Source organism: Uranotaenia lowii, chromosome 1 (genome assembly GCF_029784155.1).
Source record: "Uranotaenia lowii strain MFRU-FL chromosome 1, ASM2978415v1, whole genome shotgun sequence".
NCBI classification, from domain to species: Eukaryota; Metazoa; Arthropoda; class Insecta; order Diptera; family Culicidae; genus Uranotaenia; species Uranotaenia lowii.
Window position 1 is genome coordinate 38,441,120 of NC_073691.1, and position 25,368 is coordinate 38,466,487.

The 25,368-nt window shown below is 37.4% G+C and overlaps 2 protein-coding genes across 3 annotated transcripts in view; one reads left to right on the top strand and one right to left on the bottom strand.

Moving 5' to 3' along the window:
- Positions 1-25,368, bottom strand: part of LOC129749763 (uncharacterized) — a 133,148-nt gene that overhangs the window by 67,739 nt on the left and 40,041 nt on the right. For both annotated transcript variants that reach the window (XM_055744840.1, XM_055744847.1), the window contains one exon: positions 18,785-18,826. The gene's annotated coding sequence lies outside the window, so the exon portion shown is untranslated. The remainder of the gene's footprint in view (positions 1-18,784; positions 18,827-25,368) is intronic.
- LOC129759413 (uncharacterized) overlaps positions 11,072-25,368 on the top strand; it is a 46,632-nt gene continuing 32,335 nt past the window's right edge. The window contains exon 1 of the mRNA XM_055756861.1: positions 11,072-11,396. Within this exon, the coding sequence (XP_055612836.1) occupies positions 11,072-11,396 (325 nt within the window). The remainder of the gene's footprint in view (positions 11,397-25,368) is intronic.

Below are 25,368 nucleotides of genomic sequence, written 5' to 3' on the forward strand. Positions count from 1 at the left end.
AATTGATAATATTTTTCAATTACACTTGATATGGAATGAATTGAGTCAAAGAGGATTGAGGATTCTGGTAAAACGATTCTTAAACTAGTTTCTCCTGGAATCCACCTAAAAACATACTTAATGTGAAAAACTAAATCTTTAATCTGAACAAAATTTATTCGTCCATTCATCGAATAAAGTAGTAAGCTTTTCAGCAGACTTTTAAAGCGGAGTGTTTGGGTCAATTTGAACAATTTGACGTTTTATCTACAATGCATTCTTTTTGCTTGTTGGTCCTGAATAAATTTCGGCAATTTTTTAGTCGTAATGTATATTTCTATCATTCCCAATCTAATCGTTCCTCGTAATTGGCATATTATTTTGTTCCAAATGAGCATAGAAGATCTTAACGGACAGAGTATGAGATCCCATGCAAATGTCCTTAGTTAAGATAAATTAATATCAATTCTGTAAATAATCTCCTTAAAATCACCAAAAGCATTAATTTTTGATGGTTGCCTTAAAACGAACACACACATATAGGATCTCAGTGAAACTTCATGTTTCTTTGAAGAGATCTAATTTTACTTATCTCTGAGGCGTACATCTTTCAAGGATATTATGGCTAGCATCTTACAAATGCTAAAACCACCAGACCATAGAAAGAGCACTATATGTGCCGTGAACGGGATTCGATCTCATGGACTCTAGCTTAGAAGACTGGAATGCTACCCCAAGGCCACGACCGGCGGCGCCTTGTAAAAAAAGTAAGCATTTTTCAAATGCGTTAAAATTAACTAGGACTGTGTATTTATTGGAACGCTTTATACAACAATGGCATATTATGCTGTCATTCTATAGATTTGTTTGATTTTTCTCAACTTATGGTTATCCATTTTTGAATTTGTATGACGGGGGTTGATTTGATTTTTTTTAAATTTATTGTTTCTGTTTTTTGGTTTGTTTGCACCAACTTTTGTTTCAAACGAGATGCTGAACGTTACTTGAAATGCAAAAATAACAATTTAAAATCTCACGCACTTAACTATTAAGGTAACTTCGAAAATGAATGTTGAAGTATTAAAATTTTAAATTTGAAAAAAAAATTATTAATTTGCATCATTTAACATTGTGTTATTTTCAAGGAAGGTACGTTGTAAGAGTTAAAAGGTATTTTTAGAACACTCCTTCTGACATAAGACAAACTTGCCAGAGCTTGAAAGAATTTTTTGTTAACTCTTTACAATAATAAAACATATCTTTAGCATACAACATTTACATAAATTTTCACTGGCATGATGGATTGACATATTATAACGAACGGTGATGAAAAACATACTTAATCTAATGGGGGTAGTCAACAATTCAAGATCTTTCAAATAATTATCTTTTCTTATTTGAATATTATTTTCTTTCAAAGGTTAGAAACGGGACCAATTTAGATAAACTATAAAATGTCCAAAACCAGTCGAGGGTCTTCGATTTGACATAATTTTTTTTAAAACAATTTACTGTTACTTCTACAGTAATTGTTAAGCTGGAAATTTTCAATTAAAATTTCTTATTCAGATGCCACAAGTAGATTATTTTTATAGTTTCTTTCATGATTGTACCCAGAAACTTCGGATGTTCTCCAATATTCAAATTGGGTGAATTTTGGGACGATTATTTTCTTTATTTTATGAGAAAGTCGAATAGGATCTCAAAGAAAAATCATCTTTCTTTAGAGAGATCTAAATCCTACTTAACACTAAATCGTACATCTTTCAAGGATAAAATGGGTAGCATCCAACAAATGATAAAAACTCTCCATCTGCAGAAATAGTACTTTGTATTACGTGAACGAAACTCGATCCCAAAACCTCTAAATTATAAGACTTGAACGCTATTCTCTAGGCCACGGTCGGCGGCTATTATAAACACATTTTTTTAGTTTTGATTTGTGTTTGGGATATTTTAGTTTCAAATTCTTTGTGATACATCATTTTTTAATGCTTATATCTTATATTTCCCCAAAAATGTTTGGAGCTACTGTTGGTACATATAAACCAATTTTGATGTAAAAATTTACTTCATAAAAACTTGACAGAGTATTATTTAGCTAGCAGATAAAATTTCAAAACGTTTTGATATGCTTTTTATGCTATGCAATGTACAGAAAATTGCTAAGTATGATTATATGATAAATGGTATAGTTTGTTGGTTTATTTCATTTGATCAAAATTAAACCTTTAATCAAGGAATCAAATCTTTTATGTTTTAAATTAGAACACATATGAAAAAAATAGCAATAATTAGTTTATTTTTTATCACGATACGGATCCAAATTTGGAAATTTGTTAAAAACCCAAAGTCCTCGGCGCAAACCCGTACGATTAGAAAAAAATCCCATACCCACCACTAAGAATGTTGAACTTCTGTCAACTCTGAAATTGTGTACATAAAAATCCTTGCAAACTTAAACCATATTTAGTGAGCCAAAAGTAGAGATCATTCCACTCGTCTGATTTAATCCATTTTGTAAGATACGTTTGTGTAAGCTTTCGGCGATAAAAAGATTCGTCTCCCATTTCATAGCAAACCCGCAAAAAATGCTCAATGGATCAGAAACTGAAACACATTATGCTCTTTTGAACATAACTTGCTTGGAGTAGATTTTCTTATCGCTTTAAGTTTATGCTCTCATTAATGGCATTTGTTTTCTTATCTGAAATGAAATTTTCAGAGATAAGAGATAATGTGTTTCTAAATGTTTCAAAAATTCAGGTCAATGTCAATCCATAGTTCGATCAACATTTCACTTGAATATTGTTTAAGATGAGAGCTATGAGCTCATAGATGAGCAGAAAAATTTTATTTTGAGAAATGTAAAATTCACTTATACATTAGACTGAGTCGATTTAGGGTCATTTTTGAATTTCACAAACCCTGGGGTCTTAAAAGCTTTGTTTTAGTCCAAAACTCATCCATGATTTTTTGCAGAATTTTTATGTAACGTTTACATGAGTAAATTTGAACTTTTAGGTTTGTATGGGAAAATTGAATATTTTGTACTGAAAAATCAAAATCATTTTTGATTCTTCTGTGGAACCGAGCCAGCTCATGGTTTTTGTGCCAATTTATTAATTCTTTGAAGGAAATTTTCCGCTGAACAATTTTGTCGAATGTCATAACTTCGTATCTTTTTACACAAAAAAGTTATTGGCTGTTTAACAGGTGTATGTCTTTTTGGATTGATAAACAATAAATTCAATTGACATCACTGCTGGGTGCCTAGCGAGATATTGCAACATCACTTTTCATGCCATACTTCGAGGGTCACGAGCAGTGGTGTCAATTGAATTTATTGTTTTTCAATACCAAAAGACATACCCCTATTAAACAGCTAATTACTTTTTTGTCTAATAAGATACGAAGTTATGACATTCGACAAAGTTGTTCAGCGGAAAATTTCCTTCAAAGAATTAATAAATTGGCACAAAAACTATGAGCTGGCTCGGTTCCACAGAAGAAACAAAAGTGATGTTGATTTTTCAGTACAAAATATTCAATTTTCCCATACAAACCAAAAAGTTCAAATTTACTTATGTAAACGTTACTTAAAAATTCTGCAAAAAATCATGGATGAGTTTTGGACTAAAACGAAGCTTTTAAGACCCCAGGGTTTGTGAAATTCAAAAATTACCCAAAATCGACTCAGTCTATTGTACATATGAATTCTCGTTGGAGATTTCAGAGCAGTTTCTTAAGTTTGTTTCGAAAAAGGTGTAGTTTGTTATTATTACCTTCGTGAGATTTAAGCGTGACCGTAAAAAGCATTTCACCCAGCCATAATTTCCTCAGGTTAATAACTACCCTCAGGCGAAAAATATGAGAATTTCCAAAACGCCAAACCGTGACGTCTTCCTGCCCATCATTTTCGGTGGTGATGTGATTTTGAGAAAGCCTTCCGCTGTTTTAAATTTTAATCACACCCATCACCAAGCACCAAAACCTAACAAATAAAACCAGAAGAAGACTGAATGTGGTTCGAAAATCATACAGCAATCAGCACGTGATTAGCATTGAACAGTGCATGAAGGCTATCAAAATTCGAAAAACCAAACCAATGCAACTGGCATGCAATGCCTAATCCGGACAAGGTTGAAATAACCAAAAAAAAAAAATATGGTTGGCAAACAATCATCGTCAAAATTTGTAGCATGGAAGCATAATTTTGTTCAAACACTTATCACCTCGCACCAAAATACGTTTAATGGTGGGACAGCTGGATAGTGGTGGAAAATTGGAAATTCGATAGTTTAAAATTAAAACTTAAAAAACAGGTTATACTAACTTGATAAAACAAAGGCTCAACCAGAATTCAACAAGAATTTTAACGATTGGCTTATGGTTATTTCAACCATGCTAAAATTGTTAACCATCAAAAGTTTCAACTTTCAACCACTGTGCCAAATTGCAATCGCATGCACAATTTCAAAACCATCGAGCAGCCAGTCAGTGGAAGGGCCAAAAAATTATGCCAAGGAGCTGCAATTTCGAAAATAGGAAGCCTCATTTCCAATTCCATCCGTGCGTTGAGGCATTTGCGTGACACATATTTGAAAGTGCGTTCTCACGCCTCGACACGCGTAGGTTGATATCACGAAATGTTGACACTTGATTGTTTTGTTATGTTATGTTGAGGATGATTAAATTTTTTTTTCATTCGTCACTCACTCGTTTTGAAATGTGTTTGTTGTGAACCAGTTATGCAAACTTTTCTAAATCATTTTTATTGGGAAACTTTCTAAAACAAGCTTTAGGCTTCAATAGTTAAAGTAATCGAATAGTTTCAAAACGAAGCTCAGCCAGACCAAAGTCAAAATCTCATCGTAACCGTTACCAACCACGAAATATTACCCCAATAACGTCAGCCATAATCATAATTTGCTACACTCAGCAACTAAAACCAGCAAGGTACCTTTTCCGGCGAAAAGAATCATCATCTTCCGATGTTAACGCAAGCAAACCGGGTGGAAAAGCGGCTTTCCATAAATATTTTACGGAACTCAACGCGAAAGCCTGGCAGCTCGAGAACGAACCTACATACGTTAACAAAATCCGCCGAAAGGCAAATCACAATCAGGGCCACTTTATGGGGCTCCGGCTTTCCTTAAGATTCAACGGAAGCAAGAATCTTCTGAAGATTTTCCGTTTCGAGGATTTATTCGCCCATGGATAAGATGGAGTGTAGAGATTTAGCAGAATGTTACCCTGGGGGTCAGGCATCGATAGTTGTTCCATTTCCTAAATTAGAAGTTAGTAATTACTCTGTATTTGAAATTAAAAATTTACTAATTTGGTTTTTATACATTTTCTTCAAACTTTGAAGATGAATTTTTAGCTTCAGACGTTCACAATTCTGATCAACAAATTTTTCTTTCCTGCACTTAAGATTTTCGTAACGATGCAATATCGTGAATACTCTGCCAATGTTTTGTGTAAGTTACTCCGAGTTATTTGCTGCACATTCAAAGCATTCGTGAAATATTATTTAAAGATTTTTATAGTTTTTGTACACCAAAAATTTTAAAAAATTAAAAATTAAACAAGAATATATTTTTTTAGGGACCAAACCCCCAACTGAAAAAGTGAAAAACTTATTGAAGAAAATGGTTGGCAGACTAGAAGGCGCCTCAATTTTCTTCACACACATTAGACTGGGTCGATTTGGGGACATTTTTGAATTTATCAATCCCTGCGGTCTAAAATGTTTCGTTTTGGTTCAAAACTCATCCATGATTTTATGCAGAATTTTTAAGTATCGTTTACATGATTAAAATTATACTTTGAGGTTTTTATGGGAAAATTGATTATTTTGTTCTAAAAAAACAACATCATTTTTGTATCTTCTGTGAAAATGCTTATGAATTTTCTGCCATTTTATGAATTTCTAGAGGAAATTATCCGCTAAACAACTTTGCCGAACACCGTTACGTATCAAAGCTTTTTAAATCCCAGGAATTGAGAACTGAAAAATTTACCCCAAATCGACTCAGTCTTGTGATACATTGAACTGGATCAGCAGCGAGTGCGTTGCCAGGGTTTTGTGGCACATCTGGGTAAAATTCATTTCAATTTGGCAGAGAAGCTGGTTTGGTTTTTTTTCCGGTGCAGAAAGGCATCAATGATGAAGAAAGGATAATTCGTTGATCGAGATATTGGAAGTGGATGGGAATCAGATGAGAAGAAGATATATAGAAGAAAAAAATATTGAAATATAAAAATCTAGAAGTATATAAGTAAAAACATATATGAACGAACATAGATGTAGATTATGTTGATTGGCTTAAAAAAATCCTTTGCAAAATCTTAGCTCAATCGATCTTAATTTAGAAGTGCCTCAAAGTTTCGGAATTGAAAATCGAATGAAAAGGAAAGGAAAGAAAGGAAAACGAAAAAAAATCCTAAATTAATTTTGATGAATAATGACTTAAAAATGCAAAGAAAACTGGTCTGGTGATGTATCAAAAAAAATTTTTTGGGAAAAAATAAACTTTCTGGAACCTTCCCGGTTTTTCGAAAAATGAGGGGTATACCAAAAATCTGCCCAGAAACATTTTTTAATAAATTTTGTTTTATACCACCAGTATTCGATGTTTTATACATTGTAAGTCATTTGGCATCAACATTTAAATATTGATTTTCAGTATTTCCTGTAGCCATCCCTAGGTGATTTTTAAGGATACATAATCCTCAACTTTGAGCGCTTAATTGGGAAGTTTTTTGAGCCAATCTACAAAATGTAAATGGACTGTTTTTAAAATTCGATTATGAAATTTTTCCCATACTTCCAATATCACCCTTAAAGAAGTAAACGAAGGTTGCCGAAATCACAAAAAAATCTAGAAATTTAGAGCAAATTTTTATCACAGAATCTGTGTCACAGAACACAGAATTTTTGAAATAATCACAGATTTCACAGATTTTTTTTATATTTTATACGTTTTTTCAAAATTATGATTGTTTATGTCTATTAAAATTTTGGATTTCTAACTTCGAATTGGAGAAATATGATAAGATTTTTAATGATTATTGATTTTCCTGCAGCAAAATGTAGAAATCACCCTATTTGTCATAACTTTTCTATGACATTAATGAAAACAGTATCACAGAATTGTTGAGTAAAATCACAGAAAGTCAGGTTTTTTTTTTTCAAAACCCCAGATTTTTTCGGCAACCTTGAAGAATACGGCGCTAACTCTATGCCGAAAATGCGCTAAAAAATATACTGTACCAAAGATGATATGATTGGAAAAATTATATGATTGAAAAGCATTACTGGCATAAAGACTTGAGCTCCCAAGCAAAATGATGCATGACCACTACAACATTCAAGAAAAACATTGTATGGGGTTATCATCCTTTTGGATAATCATAAAAAAAAAATTAAGAGAGATTCGAACCCAACGCAACATTTTTATTTCGACTTGCCAGTTCAATAACTTATCCAGTGTATCAACTGAGTCAGTTAGCAATTGAAGGTTTATTGTCATAGTTCTTCTGCCACGCCACCAAAAAAAAGCACTGCGTTGACTGTCTGCCGTTTGGCCGCTGGTTTTTTTCTTCCTCTTTTGTCTTTGATGGGAATTAGACGGGAATGGGATGGGAATGGGATGGGAATGCGAAGCGCGGTTGCGCTGGGAAGAAAATGCCAGAGATGAGAAAGCTTGTCAGTGCCGGCCTTCCATAGAATCGTATGCCGAAAATTCCAATTTCAAGGTTTATTGAGGTAGAGTCTGATATTTACATCTATACTTTTATACTTATATCCTCCTTTACTTCTTCGCTCTGCGAAGTAGTGTGGTGTGAAAACGTGTCTGCATTACTGCAGAAGTACGGCTACAGTACAGTAGAACTACACCCATCAGTATTCCAGTCCTTACTGCGCTAAGCAGTTATCTGGCGCAGCGGACCGTATATTTACGGGCTAAGGCGCTTACCTGTTAGGCAACCCGCCAAGCCGGTTAGGACGAGGTAGAAATTGGAGAGAGGAAAGGCCCCTTTGTCGAAGTTCAGCAGGCAGTCGAGGATATCCTAAGCTGTCCGGATCTTTAGGACCCTGAGGCTCTTGCTGAATTTGCTGTGGCAATGGCAAGCATTCATGACCTGGCGGAATGTGTTTGGAAGAAGTCTAGCATAAACAAGGACCTCCTTGTTGATGTTTAACTTGAGCAACTCGCTAACTTGATGGCACTTTTCGCCACGGCGAACCGAGCGGTGTGAGAAGGCATGGGAAGAGGACGTGGTGATCTCCGGAAACTAATCGTCCGAAGAAGGTCAGCGTCTTCGTGCAGACCGATTGAGAAGCGGAATTTGTCGGAAAAGGCAAAAAATGAGGGTCTCCAGGGGAGGCGTGGGGCTCCCCGACCTAGAGCCCCGAAGAAAAAAACCCGGGATCTTAAAGCCCGCCAAAATGCAGAAGAAAACGAGAACAAGGAGAAAGGCCAAGTTTCTGAAGCGCCAACTGGGTGACAGACATTTGAGCGACTAAGGAAAAAGGCCACGAATGCCAAACCCAAGTCCGAACCCAAACCCAACTGGGTCAGGGACAAGGGGGAGGCACTAGTGGTAAAGGCACCGGAAGGAACCTACGCCGATGTCCTTCGCCACATTAGGACGAGCGATAGGCTGGTGGGCTTTGGAGGGGACGTGAGGAGATCTACGGGACACGCTCCGGCGAGATGATCCTTGAGCTCAGATTGGGCTAAAACACCAAGAGCGCAGAGTAGAGCGTGCTTTCGCAGGAAATACTCGGCGAGACGTCGGAAATTCATGCCGTGAGCACCATGATTACCGACAGGATCAAACATCTTGACGAGATAGCCACAGAAAGCGAATCCAAAAACACGTTGAAGGACTTGTGTAAGATTGAGACGGACCAGGATTTGATTAGGATGCGGAGAGTTTTGCTCCTCCCAAATCCAGAACACAAGTGGCGTTCGTGAGACTTCCGGGTGCGGCAGCAAACACAACACTGAAGTGTGGGAGGCTAAAGGTGGGGTGGTCTATCTGCCATATGGCCATCACCCATCAACCGGAAAAGTGTTTCCGTTGTGTCTAGTACGGACACAAATCGTTTGCCTGCAAGGGCACCAAAAGAAGTGGTTTGTGCTGGTGGTGCGGTGAAACCGGCCATCATGAGGCTAGCTACAACAAAGAGGCAAAATGTTTCTACTGCGGTGGAGGACACAGGGCTAACAACCCTAGGTGCCCCGCCTTTCAAAAGGCTGCACCTTCGCGGGTATAGAAGCAGTTTAGCTTAACCTCAACCACTACCACTCAGCACACCAGCTGCAGGAGGAAAAGTTGGACGTGGCTTTAGTGGCAGACCCGTATTAAAGGACCTCTGTTGGCAATAGTTAGGTAACTGATAAAACCAAACTGGCAGCGATATGGGTTACAGAAAGATACCCCATAAAAGATAGCCAGGGTTAAAAGGATCTTTGTCTGTAGCTGCTACGCTCTTCCCATGTGGTCCCTGAAAAGGTTTGGCACTATAATGGTCAGAATCAAGGAAGGTCCCAAGGGTAGAAGCCCCGTTGTCATCGGCAGGGACTTCAACGTGTGGACCGTATAATGGGGTAGTCGCTTTACAAACCCCAGGGGTCAACTAATACTGGAAGCCCTGGCCCTGGAATGTAGGCGATACATAGACCTCTACAGGAATGTAAGCGAATCCATCATTGATGTCATTTTCTGTAGTCCGGGCTGGGCGAGTGACTCGAGGGTGGGGAGGGTGGGTGTTCACCGATAGTGACCACTTTTGCAATCCGTAAATGCGTAGGCACAAGTACGAGGATTGGCAGAAGACGTACGACAACAGGAAAACGCCTCTGGAAGACAACACATTTGAAATGTCTTCGCCATATTGTTGAAATTGGAGCGGGGCTTGGAAAACCTGTCCGTGGAAAACCTGACGAGGGTATTCGCACGCGCATGTGACACTGTGATAACGAGGAGGGCCAAGTGGAAGGACTATTGGGAACCCTTCTAATGGTGGACGACGGAAATCACTGACCTGCTTTCTAGCTGCCTACGGCTAGGCGATATATGCAGAGAGCGAGGACCCAGTCAGCAAGAGAAGAGCGTACAGTGCCCTTCGCAAGTGCAAGGTCTGCCCTCTGTAGAGCAATTAAGGCGAGCAAAAAGGCAAGCTTCAGGGGTGTACCGCAGGAAACGTGCCCGAACAAACTGCGCAAAATCGTCAACGAGCTGTTCCCACAGAACGGTGAAGTCACATGGCTGAGGGTCCCATATGACTGGAATACGAGCGAAGAGGAACTTTGGGACATTACTAAGTTCCTCCAGTTGATCAAAGCTCCGGGTCCGGATGGCATCCCTTACGTAGCAGTGAAGGCTGCGCTCATGGAACACCGTGAAATGTTCCGGTTATCACTGCAACAATATGTGGATGATAGGGTCTACCCAGATGTGTGAAAGCGGCAACTAAACTAGAAAAGCCACCAAGTGACCTATCAGCATATCGCCTCTGGATACTGCTGTCTCCAGGATACTGCTGGAAAGGTGTTAGAGAAGGTGGTCCAGAGCTGCATACAGCTCTATACCGAAGGTGCAAAAAGCCTATCCAATAAACAGTTTGGTTTTCAGAAAGGCCGTACACGGTGGATGCCATTCGACTAGTCATCGAAGAGGCAGACGAAGTTAGGCTGAAGAAGAGAGAAGGAGACGGCTTTGCGCAATGGTCATTCTTGAAGTAAGGAACGCCTCAACAGCTTCAGTTGGGCAGCAATACCGCCAACTACAGTATATGACCAGCGAGGGATTAGTAACAGGGAGTGTCTCTGTAGGTGTAAGAGTTTAGGATGGATACTTGGCCCGGTATTGTGGAACATTGTCTACGATGAACTACTGAAACTGCGTCTCCCCACGGGAGTGACACTTGTGGGTTTCGATGACGACGTGGTTCTCCTGGCAGCAGGCCCTTCAACAGAGGAGGCTACAACAGCTACTCGCAACAGTAGCGATCGATCAAGTGGAAAGTTAGATGCGCTCAAGGAGCTTGCGTCTGGTTCACTACAAAACCGAGATGGTGCTGATCACAAACCTGATATCAGCACAAACAGGGACGATTACAGCAGGACTGTGCGCAATCGACTCCAAGCGTGCGATCAAATATTTGGGGGTGATGATTGACGACCGGCTGAGCTTCACGGCCCATGTCGATTATGCCTGTAAAAGAGCATCAAAGGCGACAACAGCTCTCTCGCGGGCCATGTCAAACAACTCAGCAATACACAGTAGCAGAAGGTGGGTACTGAAGAGCGTAACCTCGTTCATTTTGCGGTACGGAGCGGCAGCCTGGAAGGCAGCCTTGGGCAGGAAATGTAATCTGCAGAAAAGGCTGATGACCTGTGAGTTATCTGGGCATACCGAATCGTGTCTTTGGTAGCGGCTGATGTTGTAGCGGGTGTCATGTCTCTCGGTTTTGCTAGAAGAAGATATCTCCTGCTACGAGGCCAACGAGGCCTCGATGTTCAACTGGCAGAAGCAGTTGGACAGCTAGGAAAGCGGCTGGTGGACTCTTCGCTTGATATCTTTCGTCGGATTTTGGATGGATGAGACGCATGGAGAGGTGGATTTCTGCATGACGCAGTTCTTAACTGGTCACGAATGTTTCAAGCTGTACCACCATCGTTTTGGACATGTGGCTTCGCTATTCTGCCCAAACTCCGGTGACATAGACACCAGAGCACGTAGTGTTCAACTGCCCAAGGTTCGAAGGGGTACGCATAGGGGTTCTTGCCGCCTATGGACCCTACATGACTGCCGACATCATCGTGCGGAGGATGTGCGAGGATGCCAATACTTAGCGCGTGGTCAGCGATGGGTTCACCCGGATTATGACTGCCCTTCAAAGTAGTTGAAATTAGCACCTGTCCGCAACCAGTGTACGGTGACTCTTTCATCGGGGAGCATCTGAGTAGAGTGCGTCCAAACCTAGCAGTAAAACAAACAAATAAGACTTTACCTTCTGCGTATGCCGATATGCTAGGTACGTCGCGAACGTTGTGTAGGATATCTCCATCGTTATCGCCACGGAGTATCTGAGTAGAACGCGCTCCCTACGACGGAAGCTGCGGGGATAAGACTTGACCTTCTTTACTGTCGAACTCGTAGGGAGAAGAGTATTCACGCCGCGGAATACCCCCGGATAAAGTGACATCACGACGTCGGCAGGCGAGTCACTCGTGTCGGTGCAGTGTGACGTCTTCGCCGGAAATCATCCGATATATCCCATGCAGTTTCGGACGTGCGCTGTGACAAGCACGTGTCCAGGATAAGCTGCTCTCGATTCAGCACACGGACGGGCAAAGACGAGAGGACCTCGAGCTAAACCAAACGGAGCCAAGATCTCGAGTCATTAGAGGAGAGGTCATTGGTCTCTTGCAATGGTTGGTCAGTGGTCACGATAGTCGTGGAAATCAAGCGAGCCTCGAGTTACGAGTAAAAGCCGGACCTCGAGTCGACAGAGGAGAAGTAGGTCTTGAATTGAAACAAGAGGCAGGGTATATATGCTGGAGTTTTGAAATTGAGTTAGCCGATGAGCGCTTAAGTGCGGACTTGGTCTCCCATCTCGGATACAGCCTTCGATGCAGGTCCGGATGGGAATTATGACCAGAGGCCCCTGGTGGACTTTATGGCGGATGGGTACTTAGTATTATGAGTCGACCAATTGTACCCATGGACCCAGAGTAGCATACTGGAAGGGTGGCTCGCCGCGCTTTGAAATGTAATCCGTAAAAAGAATTTACCACCTGGGTGATCAACTAATAAAACTCTTTTATTTCTACACTTGTATACTCCAATACTTCTAAACTTTTACTTTTTTTTTTACTTCTAGAAGTAACTTCTTTCCTATATCCATACTTCTACACTTCTTTTCTTCTAAACTCCCATATTTCTATATTGCAATACTTCTATACTTCTACACTTCTATACATCAATAATTCTATACTTTCATACTTTTATACTTCCATTCTTCTATTCTTCTCTAATTCTGTACTTCTATACTTTTATACTTCTACAGTGGTAAAGCTAATTAACCCTGCTACCGGAACCATTTCAACAGATAGATAAACGGAAACCCTTTTTCACGAAATCCGATTTGCAACCGATATGTTATCAGTTAATTATGTTCCACCGGTTACATTTTCCACCCAAAGTGCTGATGCCAACTGGAACCTGAAGATTACATAAAAGAGCAAAAAAAATGCTACAGAATGAAGCTAATCAGGAGGAAAGTGATACCCGAGATTACGGCCAGGCTGTATGAAACTCCCCTTCTATGGGGAGGCAAAATTTGAAAAACCACGTGTGATTTCTCAATCCCCCCCGGGTGAGTGAGCCATTCAGCTTGTAAGTAATCCAAAGGACCAACCAGAGCGTTGAAGTGCTTCTCCCAAAACACTATTTAGTGAATGGGGTTTCTCATTGCATGCTTTCGGGAGAAAGTCGGGCACAAGAATGGAAAATGAAACCGTTCGCAAATCCTGCGCTATAAAGGAGCACTTTCAAGGGTTGGCAAATTGGAAGGGGGTAAAAAAAAGTCACAAAGCCCCAGAAAACTCTTTTACTTAGCAGGTTCTACCCGGGTTCGGATTATTGTTGGAGCAAGGAAATTCGAGTTTTAAAACGAATAACGAAGAAGGGGGAAGCAGCACTTTAATGCATAAGAAATGAGCATTTTTCTTTCCCATTTGGATGCTGTTTCCCAAATTTCTTATTTAGACAAAAAAAATCCTGGTCGTTGAAGCTTTGAAGTTAAATTTTTGGTTGGAAACAAAAAAAAACACCGGCTTCAAAAGGAACGGTACTGTTGCCGAACTTGCTTTCTTTTGGCTTTTTTTTCTGTTGACGATGCAGATGTTGAAAACTTTTATTTTGCCCCAATAAAAAGCCAAAGCATATGTTGCGTCGTTCCCTTTTTCGGGTGCTTTCATTCTCAGTATACAAAGGTAGCTTTCTAATAAAACATTGTACCTTTGTAGTTTGGTTCCATATATTTTGCGTTTTATGGATCAAAGGTTTCGGTAGCAGGGAAATGGAAATATCCACTGAATATTTATTAAAGGCTCTTTGGCAAGGAGACCGTATGAGTTGTTTTTATTGGAAACTGTCCCCCAGAAGAAACTTTGCTATTTTGAAATAAAATCTTTGTTATCAAGGGTTATTGTTTCTAATAGCTGTATGGGTTTTAATCAATGTAAGTTAACTTTCACAATTTGGAAGCAGAAATGATTATGATTTTACACCGATAGTATATTCAAGGTTTCCAGTTTATTATCAAGAATACTCACAACACCTTCTATTAATGCTTAATCCTACGAAATTTGGAATCAGCGTATTCATTCAAAGTTAGTTTTAAAATTGGGCACATAAGTTTCATGCTTGAACTTCCATTTTTAAACTGAAACATTATCAAATTTAAAACGTTTAACCTGAAAGAGGCGTTGTTGAAATTCATTCCCTCAAATATTGTGGTCCAAACGTTAAGAAACACCTATATTTTTCTTTTCCATCTTTCATCCTCAAATTACTAATGCTCGTTTATCTCATAAATTTAGTGGTAAAAGGAATCACGAATGCAATGTTAATATCTTAGTTATTGTACGATTGCTTAATGGTGAGAACAGTAGAATAACTCTAACAACACATCTTCAGTTTCCAATGTTAAATATTGTGTATGAAAAAAAATTTTAAACAATGTAAGCTTATGAATCATATTCTTTTGAAGCATTATGAGTGTTCAAGAATACCTTTCGGACTGAAAAAAGATTCATATAGTTTTCAACGTGTGATGGAAAAAGTATTTAAGGAATCCATCATTGTCACCCGTTCTTGGGTGACGGAAAGATAAAAGGTGAACACAGTAGAAAAACTCTCAGAAAACGCATCTTCAGTTTCCAAGGTCAATATACTTGGATGAGAAAAATTTCAATCAATATTTGCTAATAAACCATACACTTTTGAAGCTTTTTGAGAGTTCATGAATACCTTTCGGAATGAAAAAAGATTCATCTTGATTTCAAAGTGTGATGGACAAAGTATTTCAAAAATTATTTGTGTCATCCGTTCTTGGCTGACGGTAAGATAAATGGTGAGAACAGTAGAATCACTTTCAGCATACACAGCTTCAGTTCCCAAGGTCAATTTACGTGAATGAAAAAAAAATCGAATAACATTTGCTTATAAATCATTCACTTTTGAAGCATTACGATTGTTCAATTATACCAAACATATTATAATCAACATTGGTAACTCTCAGCATGCTTCATATACTTCAGCAAAGACATGTATATCAGCACCACCTCCTGGAGAAAGTTCTTACTAGAAGGAAATTTCAAGCATTGAGGTACTGAGGAAACTCTGAACATTCTTTCCATCAACCGTGGGTTCGCGTCTTAACTACAAAAGTTCGTGTTTGAACTTGCATTTCTATGACCACGCAGAAAATTTCGTTTATGTTTTATTTTCAACATAGGAGTTTCAGCCGACTCCAACTTTTCTTCGTGTAGCAAAGTATGTTGCTATGGTTCTCAATTTGTGTTGTTTTCTGACGGATGGAAAAAAGGTCCCGACTGACGGAGTATGCTAATAAATCTACAATTTGAGATTCTAATGTCATTTGAATTGGAAAAATCATTGCTGGCAATTTCACTTTTTGGGCAATACTGAATATTTCATAAAAGAAATCATAAAATGGCAACAATTTACTAAGTAAATTGATCTTAAAATCTACTCTACAATATGATTTGAGATTTATTGATGACCACATCATCATTATTGTTATTATTATTATTATCTGGAGCACGTTTGGTAAATGGAAATCAGCATTTCTCTATAATGAATAAATTGGTAAAGGAAAAAAATCTTCGTGTAGAATTAGCTCTTTTTAATACTTTTCATTTAGGCACATCTGATTTTTTGAAAACTCCAAAACATGTTGAACCGATAAATCAAAATCATATTTGAGTATAAAATTTATTAACGAAGTCAACTTACTTATCATGAAAGATATTATGAAAAAAAAAGTAGATATACTTGTGTTGTATTTAGTATAATTTTCAGATCGGGACACAAAGTTTTGGTGATAATGAGCTTAACATTTTTCGCCAGAAGCTTTCGAAATTTAGTCTAAGGCAACTTAGGTCTTCTCGATAGCATTTATTCATGTTCGTAAGAACTTTCCTCACATGGAGGCGCGTTTCATGTGTCCTTCAAGTATCTGGGGAGTGAGGAATATTCCTACTATTATTATATTTGATTATACCTTTCACACTGAAAAAAATACATCCAATTTTTATGGTATATTGGACAAAGTATTTCCAAAATTCATCTTTGTTACCCGTTCTTGGGTGACGGTAAGGTAAAAGGTGAACACAGTAAAATAACTCTAAGAAAAGACATCTGTACTTTCCAAAGTCAATTCACGAGGATGATTAAAAAAAATTAAACAATATTTGCTAACAAATCATACACTTTTATAGCACTATGAGTGTTCAAGGAAACCTTTCGAACTGAAAAAAGATTCATCTAGTTTTCAACGTGTAATGAAGAAAATAATTCAGAAATTCATCGGTGTTACCCGTTTATGTGTGACGGTAAGATAAAAGGTTAAAACGGTAGAACAACTATGAGAAAACACATCTTCAATTTCCAAGATCAATTCGCGTGGATGAAAAAAAATTCAAACAACATTTTCTCATAAATTATACACTTTTGAAGCATTATTAAGTGTTCAAGGAAACCTTTCGGACTGAAAAAAGATTCATATAGTTATCAACGTGTGATGGACAAAGTATTTCAGTAATTCATCTGTGTCTCCCGTTCTTGGGTGACAGTAAGATAAATGGTGAGAACAGTAGAAAAACTCTAAGAAAACACAACTTCAATTTCCAAGGTCAATTTACGTTGTTGAAAACAAAAAAAAAACAATATTTGCTAATAAATCATACACTTTTGAAGCATTATGAGTGTTCAACGATTCCTTTCGGCCTGAAAAAAGAATCATCTAGTTTTTAACGTGCGATGGAGAAGCATTTCAGTAATTCATCTGTGTCATCCGTTGTTGGGTGACGGTAAGATAAATGGCGAACACCGGAAAATAACTCTAAGAAAACGCCTCTTTAGATCCCAAGATCAACCATGAGGATGGAAAAAATATTCAAACAATATTTGCTTATAAATCTTACACTTTTGTAGCATTATAAGTGTTCAAGGATACCTTTCGGACTGAAAAAAAAATCATCTAGATTTTAACGTGCGATGTTCAAAGTATTTCAAAAATTATCTGTGTCACCCGTTCTTGGGTGACGGTAAGATAAATGGGGAGAGCAGTAGAAAAACTCTAAGAGTTTTCAGTTTCCAAGGTCAACTACGAGGATGAAAAAAAATTCAAACAATATTTGCTATTAGATCATACACTTTTGAAGAATTATGAGTGTTCAAGAATACCTTTCGGACTGAAAAAAGATTCATCATATTTTCATCGTTTGATAGACAAGGAATTTCAAAAATTCCTCTGTGTCAGTCATCTTTGCTTTGTTTTCGGAACTACGTACTTCATACTAACAAATTATTTAAAAGAATTCTTACGAATCGCAATCTCAAGAAATTATCAGATCATAAAACATCCCCAGAAATGGTTCAATTGTTTCTTTGAAGCTCTGATGCTCTGAAGAATTTAAGGAAAGCCAAAGTTCAATTTCCTCGTCCGGTTCCGGGGGGCAATAGTAGGAACAGCTGAACCAAACTGCCGTGCCGGCCCACCACCCCCATTTAGCTAAGTAGGTTTAAGAAGATAAAACCGACAGAGCGCGCGGTAATGTGCTAAATGAGCGATCTGGGAAATTGCTTCAGATTTGTTTCCCGCTTTTTTGTTACACCCACAATTTCAAACCCACCCACATCCTCCAGGCACCGGGAAACAAGGAAAGCACTTTTCACCAGATTCGACGCTGCCGTCCTAGGACTAGAAATGTAGAACGTTCCGACGTCGTCGTCGTCGTCGTTGTTTCTGCAGCTGATTTTAGATTAAGGAAATGAGCAGGATAATTAGCGCGATTGTTCCTTTTCTGGGGAACCAATTTTCAGGTTCAATTTTATCAATTTCCTGATTGTGGAAATTCTGTTATCTTTTGTGATTTATTTTCCAGATGATGGGAACGGGCTTAAAATTTCGCCAAAAAATCAAATTCTAAATGTTTTAAGAATTTAAATTGAACCACTCATTGTTACGAAATTCCTTGTAAAAGTAAATTTTCCTTGTTCTGATGCCTAAGATTAACGGGAAAAGATAAGCTTTTGATCTCGTTCGTTCCAGGGCTCCCATTGCTTAGCTGCTCGTGCTAGGCCTCTGTTCTACAAAAGGTTCAAAGAAAGCGTTTTTCACAATCACCATCGTCAGTGACAGACGAGTGGGAAAGCATCATTCCTTAATGGTGTTCTGTGTTCGTCGTCCGGGAGTTCTGGATTTTGGTTCCAGGCAACGAGAACCGGGAAAAAACATACCCCGACTCTTAAGTTCGTTTATCTTGATTGGTGTCGGGGGTCTAGAGCGTCCCTCATCATAAAGTCTCTTGGTTGATTTGATTTTTTGTTCCAATTTAGGATGACAACATTCTCTAGTTAACATAAATGAAGAGAGAATAGAACTCAACCCATGTTATTTTACACAAAAAAAAAAATCAACAAAAACACATGATTGACAACGATATGAAGTGCTTTCGGGGCGACTTACTTTCAAACTGGCTGGTTGATGATGGTCTCGCAAATTTTGGATCTGAAAAGAGACGAGAAAAAAACAACATGATTTCTTTGGAACGAACGGTCGGAAAATTCAACGTTGTGGAAAAGTGTCAACATGCAGTCAATCAAACTGATAGGTTTGTCCGTCATGAAGAAGATGATCCAATTATTGTTGTCGGTTTGCGGGAAGAGCATGAGAATGTTTTAAGAAATTTCCTGAGAATGAGAAGCTGAATAAAAAGGGGTTTTGGCTATACAAAGAATGTCAACTGAAAAATTAAAAGTTGAACTTAAGTTAAATAATTAAAAACAAAATATTCTTAAATTTCCTTTTTTTTTTCAACAAACAAGTCATTTCGTTCCAATATTATTCCATTTTTCAAGAACTTCTGACCTCTGTAAAAGAGTCTGATTTCGAGGTATAGTTGAGGTCACCCCAAAAAAAAAAGAGAAAATGAGCGTTATTGATACCAGTTAAAAGTTGCAGTTACAAAAAGCCCATTCAAAAGTTTCCAAATAAAAATCGCCTTCAGGAAATATTCTCCCGGTAATAATCTCCATCAACTAACGGAGTTTCGTGACAGATAAATCTTGAAGAAAGCTGGTGTATTTTTTTTGCCAGACTAAGCTACAGCCAATCATCCCGCAGCGCCAAGGTCGGGTCACGTCCAATAATTTACCCGGCCCGGAGCAGCAAAGTTTGATTGGATTTTTCCTTTTCCTTGCTTTTGCAAGCCCGGAAAGTTTTAGCCTTATCCGGCTAACAACGGTCAAAAAATGTAAGAAATTGGCCTATCATGGGATCTCGACGGGGAAAAAAATGCTTTAAGGAAACTTGAGCCAAAAGTTAATATTGTAATGACCCCTTCATTATGAGACCCGCAAGTTCGGGTCTCCCGGAGGGTAATTTGTAATCGTTTTGGTAAAGTTTTCTCCCTCGGAAGCTTCAGCGCCGATTTTTTTTTGTTTGGGGGTCGAATGGCAAATTGATTCTGCTGATGAGTTATCCGGGTTTATTTTCCACCTTGAGGACAGAAAATCCCTTCCCGGAAAAATGCAATGAGGTAATGTTTTAGGCAAATTTTTCGAGCCAAACGAAAAACAGAAAACGGGCGGTCGAGCTCATGAAATATTCACTAAACCACACCGTCCGGCTAAAGTACCGTCAAACAAAATGGTTGCATGTTTCGGAGCTCATTTGGCAAAATGTTGCACCAAAAAACCGGCCTAATGCATATTGCAAAATTTCGCTGCGGCTCGGAAAAAATTGTTCAGTTTTGTTCTCTCACGCGGTTAATGAAAAAGGCACCTGCTGTCTTTTCGTTCCGGGTGTCCGGAGTTTTCCGGAGCACATTAACTTGCTCAATGGTGTGAGACTCACACTGAAAGCCGCATTTAAAAATTGTCTCGAGGATGGAATCAAACACAATGATTTGAAATTTGAGCTTAGAACGGAAAAAAATTTCAACAAACTTTAATTTTGTCATTAAAACGATAGGAAAACTAAAAATCTCATTCAAGTATGTTCCTCACTTCCGTGCAGGGAAATGGTCAATAAAAATGACCAAAATCACCGGCACCTCGTCGCTCAGATCAATAGATTCGTGACTCCAGAGCAGCCGGCAGCCACACTTTATTGAGTGTTTGGAAGTGTCGTCTTCTGGCGATAGAACAAAATTCTGAAAGGAAAACCCCTCGGACCCATCACAATTCTGAGCACGTGCCGCCAATTGATTGCCCAAAGAAGCGGTGCTAAATGGTTTTGGAGCCAATTTTTTTTTACTGATGTTATTGTTGTTGACATTGCCTCTTCTGATACCAACTGCTCAATTTGGCGCCACCATTCCCTTACTTTTGGGATGCTTGGGGCTACCACTAAATTCATCCTTCGGTATTGGAAGTATCGAGATCATACTTGAAACGTTACTGAAAAGAGATGAGTCGGTGACATTTTTTCCTATCTGTTTTACGACCATTTGAGCCCTCGATTAGGGGAAAGTGTTCCTAAATGCACCTAGCGGGTTATGTGCATATGTTACTTACTTATTCACTCTACTTACTCACTAACTTATGAAACTACTGATTCACTAACTTACTTACTAACTAACTTACTAACTTTCTAATTTACTAACTTACTAATTTACTAACTTACTAACTTACTAACTTACTAACTTACTAACTTACTAACTTACTAACTTACTAACTTACGAACTTACTAACTTACTAACTTACTAACTTACTAACTTACTAACTTACTAACTTACTAACTTACTAACTTACTAACTTACTAACTTACTAACTTACTAACTTACTAACTTACTAACTTACTAACTTACTAACTTACTAACTTACTAACTTACTAACTTACTAACTTACTAACTTACTAACTTACTAACTTACTAACTTACTAACTTACTAACTTACTAACTTACTAACTTACTAACTTACTAACTTACTAACTTACTAACTTACTAAATTACTAACTTACTAACTTACTAACTTACTAACTTACTAACTTACTAACTCACTAACTTGCTTACTTACTATCTTATTAACTAACATCTATAAATATAAAAAGCAATTTTCGTGTGTTTGGCTCCGTTTAAAGACCTAGAGAGATGAAATTTAGCATGGGTTCTCATGAGGATCAGGAATGATGAAAAATGTTTTTAGATTTTCGGATGACATTCTCATTCACATTAGAATGTCATTTTGACACTATTGCAAGTTTGAAGGCTTGTAACTTTTTTCAGAAGCTTCAAAAAACAAAAATTTCTTCGGGGACCCCAAATGATTTCAAAAGTTCTTGAATATTGTATCTTTCCTTTTTTTATGGACGAACCCTGGAAGCCTGGACAGAAAAACTCCCTATTTCGACATAGAGTGTCAATTTGACACTCCAAAAGTAAAATCTATCTTAGTCGTTTGAATTATAATTAAATTCATATAAATCTTATATCAACAGAAACCTTGTTATGTCAATAAAATATGTTTTGAACATTATATACAGCTAAAGCTACTAGTTTACTGTAATATATGGACTACAACAGTTTTCCTGGGGCATATTTTTTCGGATTTTTTTTCTATCATGCTTAATAATGAGAAAACTTGAAGCTTAAGGTATATAACTAAACATATTTTGCTGACATTACAAGGTTTCTATTGATATAAGTTTTGTTCAGATCTGTTGAACACTTCAAAAGTTATAACTTTTTGAGCTTGTAGTGTCAAATTGACACCTCTAGTGCTGATTAGGGTAACGAAATCTAATGCGGATGAGGGTTAATCAATTTTGACGGTTCATTGATTAAAAAGTACAGTTTTTTTACCACTTTTTACATATTTTTGTCCCATGATCTTAAAAAAACTCAAAACAAAAAAAACCTTATATCCAACGAACAGCTTCTAACTTCAGCGTTTTTGTAAACTAAGAAAATTTTTTTTGAGCCTTCCGTAGCTGATCTACAGTTATTTTTCCGAAACATGTTTTTTGGATTTTCGTTTCTTTGACTTTGAATAATGGAAAGCTGAAGCAGTGTATAAAGTTTGAAAAACATATTTGAGTGTATCAAGAGGTTGCCAAACCTATAATTTTTGTAAAAATTGGTCGAAAACAAGAGAGATAAAGCGGGTTTAAACGAGCAGTGTCAATTAACACTCAAGGTCTGATTAGAGAGTGTTTTGTCTGGCCTTTCAGGGTACGTTCGTAAAGAAAATGATGATGCAAAATTAAAGATTCCAAGAATTCATTGAGGGTCCATTGACACTCAAGAGCAGATTAGGGCTAAAGTGCCCCCTAAAGTAAGCTTTGTAGAATTTTCCAGTATTCATGTTGGCTGAGCAAAATCCTGCAAAATTGGGGAATTTGATTTTGAATTTTTCAATAAAAAATCCGCACAAATCTACGCGGAACCCTGTTAAAAAATAAAAAATAAAAAGTGTGCAAAAACATCTTAATTTTTTTTTTATAAAAACACGTCAGCAGCGTTCCAATCGTTTTTAAATCCCCAAAAGTCCAGTACATATAAATGAAAACTGCACAAAAAAACTAAACTTAATTTTATTTATCTCTTTTTTTTTTAAATAAATAATTAAATAAAAAAAAATAAATAATCTATATCTATCTATATATATAAAAAGCAATTTCTGTATGTTTGTTTGTTTGTTTGTTTGTTTGTTTGTTTGTTTGTCCTCTATAGACTCAGCCGTCTTAAGAGCTAGAGAGCTGAAATTTGGCATGGATGCTCATTAGGGCCAGGAAGGATGAAAAATGTTTTCAGATTTTCGGATGACCCCTTCTGAAGACAAATATTGTCCATAGAAGACAAATATTGTTTTCGCGATATTGACGTTACTTTTCGTCGGATCGTGTTGAAAATTTGCGCATGAGTGTTTTGAAAGACGAGCAATCGATTCCAGGTGTCAAATTTTGTGTAAGGGGTCATCCAAAGGGGTCGTCCATATTAACCGTTCGCTGTTTGCGATATTGACGTTATAATACATCGTATTCAGATGAAAATTGGTACACGATAGTTTTGAGTGACGTGCAATCGATTTGAGGTATCAAATTCAGTGTAAGGGGCCGGCAAAAGGGGTCGTCCATATTAATTTTTCTATATCTTAGTGATATTGACGTTTTTATACATCGGATTGGGATGAAAATTTGCACATAGGAGTTATTAGCGACAAACAACTGATTTCACTTATTCAAACTAAAATCAGGGGTCGGCCAAAGGGGTCGTCCATATAAACTATTCACTGTTGATGCGATATTGTCGTTATTATACATAGGATTCAGACGAAAATTGGTACACAAGAGTTTTGAGAGATGATCAATGGATTTCAGGTATTAAATTCAGTGTAAGGGGCCGGCAAAGGGGGTCGTCCATATAAACCTTTCAATATTTTTGCAATATCGTCGTTATTTTACATCGGATTGGGATGAAAAATTGCACACGGTAGTTTTCAGGGACGAGCAACCGATTTCAAATGTCAAATGTTTTGCCAGGGGTCGACGAAAGAGGTCGTTCATATAAATAAATTTTTCACTGTTTTTAGCAATATTGACGTTATTATACAATGGATTACTTTGAAAATTAGCACACGGGAGTTTTGAGGGAAGGGCAATCAATTTCAGCCATCAAAGATTGTATAAGAGCCCCCGAAAGGGGTTGAGCTTTTTGGCAATAATTGCGTTGTTATGCGATGATCGAGTCGAAATTTATACACGTGGTTTTTTGGCACGGTCAAAGGATTTCTGATTTCAAATTTAGTAGCAGACGACAGACAAAGTGATCGACCAATATTTTTGCAATTATTACTTAACAATAATTCAGAAGTGCATCTGGAAAATGCTTGGCAATTGGTATTCATACACACTGTTTATGACATATTCCAATTTGAAAGCGAAACGGAGTTCGTATGGGATCAGCTAGTAAATAAATAAATAAAAAATCCAAAAAATACGGACTTGTTTTAAAACAATATTCGAGAAACCGAGCCAGGTTGTATTTAGCTTTGCATCACTTTGAAAACCCGGGTATGTCCGAATAAATCTGAAAAATTCGCTTAACCTGCAATAAAAAACACACAATTTCCTCTTAGGTTTTTCAATTAAGAAAACACATAAGAAGTTCAAAAAGAATCAAACATTTTATTTTAATTAAGAAATATTTAAAATTCATAAAGAAATTTGCCTGATTTTGAAGAATAACAGTAGGTTATTAGTTTTTGGAGGTATATTTTCATAAATATAAAAAAAAAATAAAGCGTCTTCCACTTTTAAATTTGTACTAGTTTATTTTGCACAAATTATATTGCAATAAATTAAAAATTTCATAGTTTTTGTTGGCGTTTCTATAAATACGCGACTTATAAAGAGATTCATGTTTTCTTGAATTGAACTATCAGACGTTACAATAGGCATTCCAGAATTTCATCCGGGTTGAATCCGAGTGTATTAAAATAAAAAAAAAAATTGAAAAAATTGGAGAAAAACATTTGAAAATTAAAGTTATCTCGAGCTTTGCAAAGAATAACCTAAACAAAACGTGTACCGTGTAAAATTAATAAAACTTTTTTTTGTAGAGAAATGAATTCAACTGTGTAAGTCAGGGACTAGATAAGAATTGATGTTGAAAAACATGCGAAAAAAAATTTATAATTTTGATAAGTTTTAAGTACTTTTCTTCTTCCCGTTTGTCCTCTGGAAGAAGGAAAGGTCTTGAATCTTAAAAATATCCTTTCATGTAAAATATGGTTTCTTTAGCTTGAAACATTTTTAAAACTATGTGGTAAAATTTCTCTTATTATCGGCTCTGTACTGTATGGTATCTCCCTAATGAAAAATAATAGAAACATTTTTCGCACTCGAATACGTTGGATAACTTCTCAAGTTGTGCGGAACTCCTTTTCCTTGCTCTTATTCCTCACTGGAAGGTAAACAGGGGTTTTTAAATAACCAAAGGATCATTTCTTGTTCCCTTTTACTCTACCCCGTAAAACTTGGTTAAATTTATTTGATCAGCTTTTGAATTTATCAAAACAAACGTACGACACCTCTCATCTCTTTCCCAT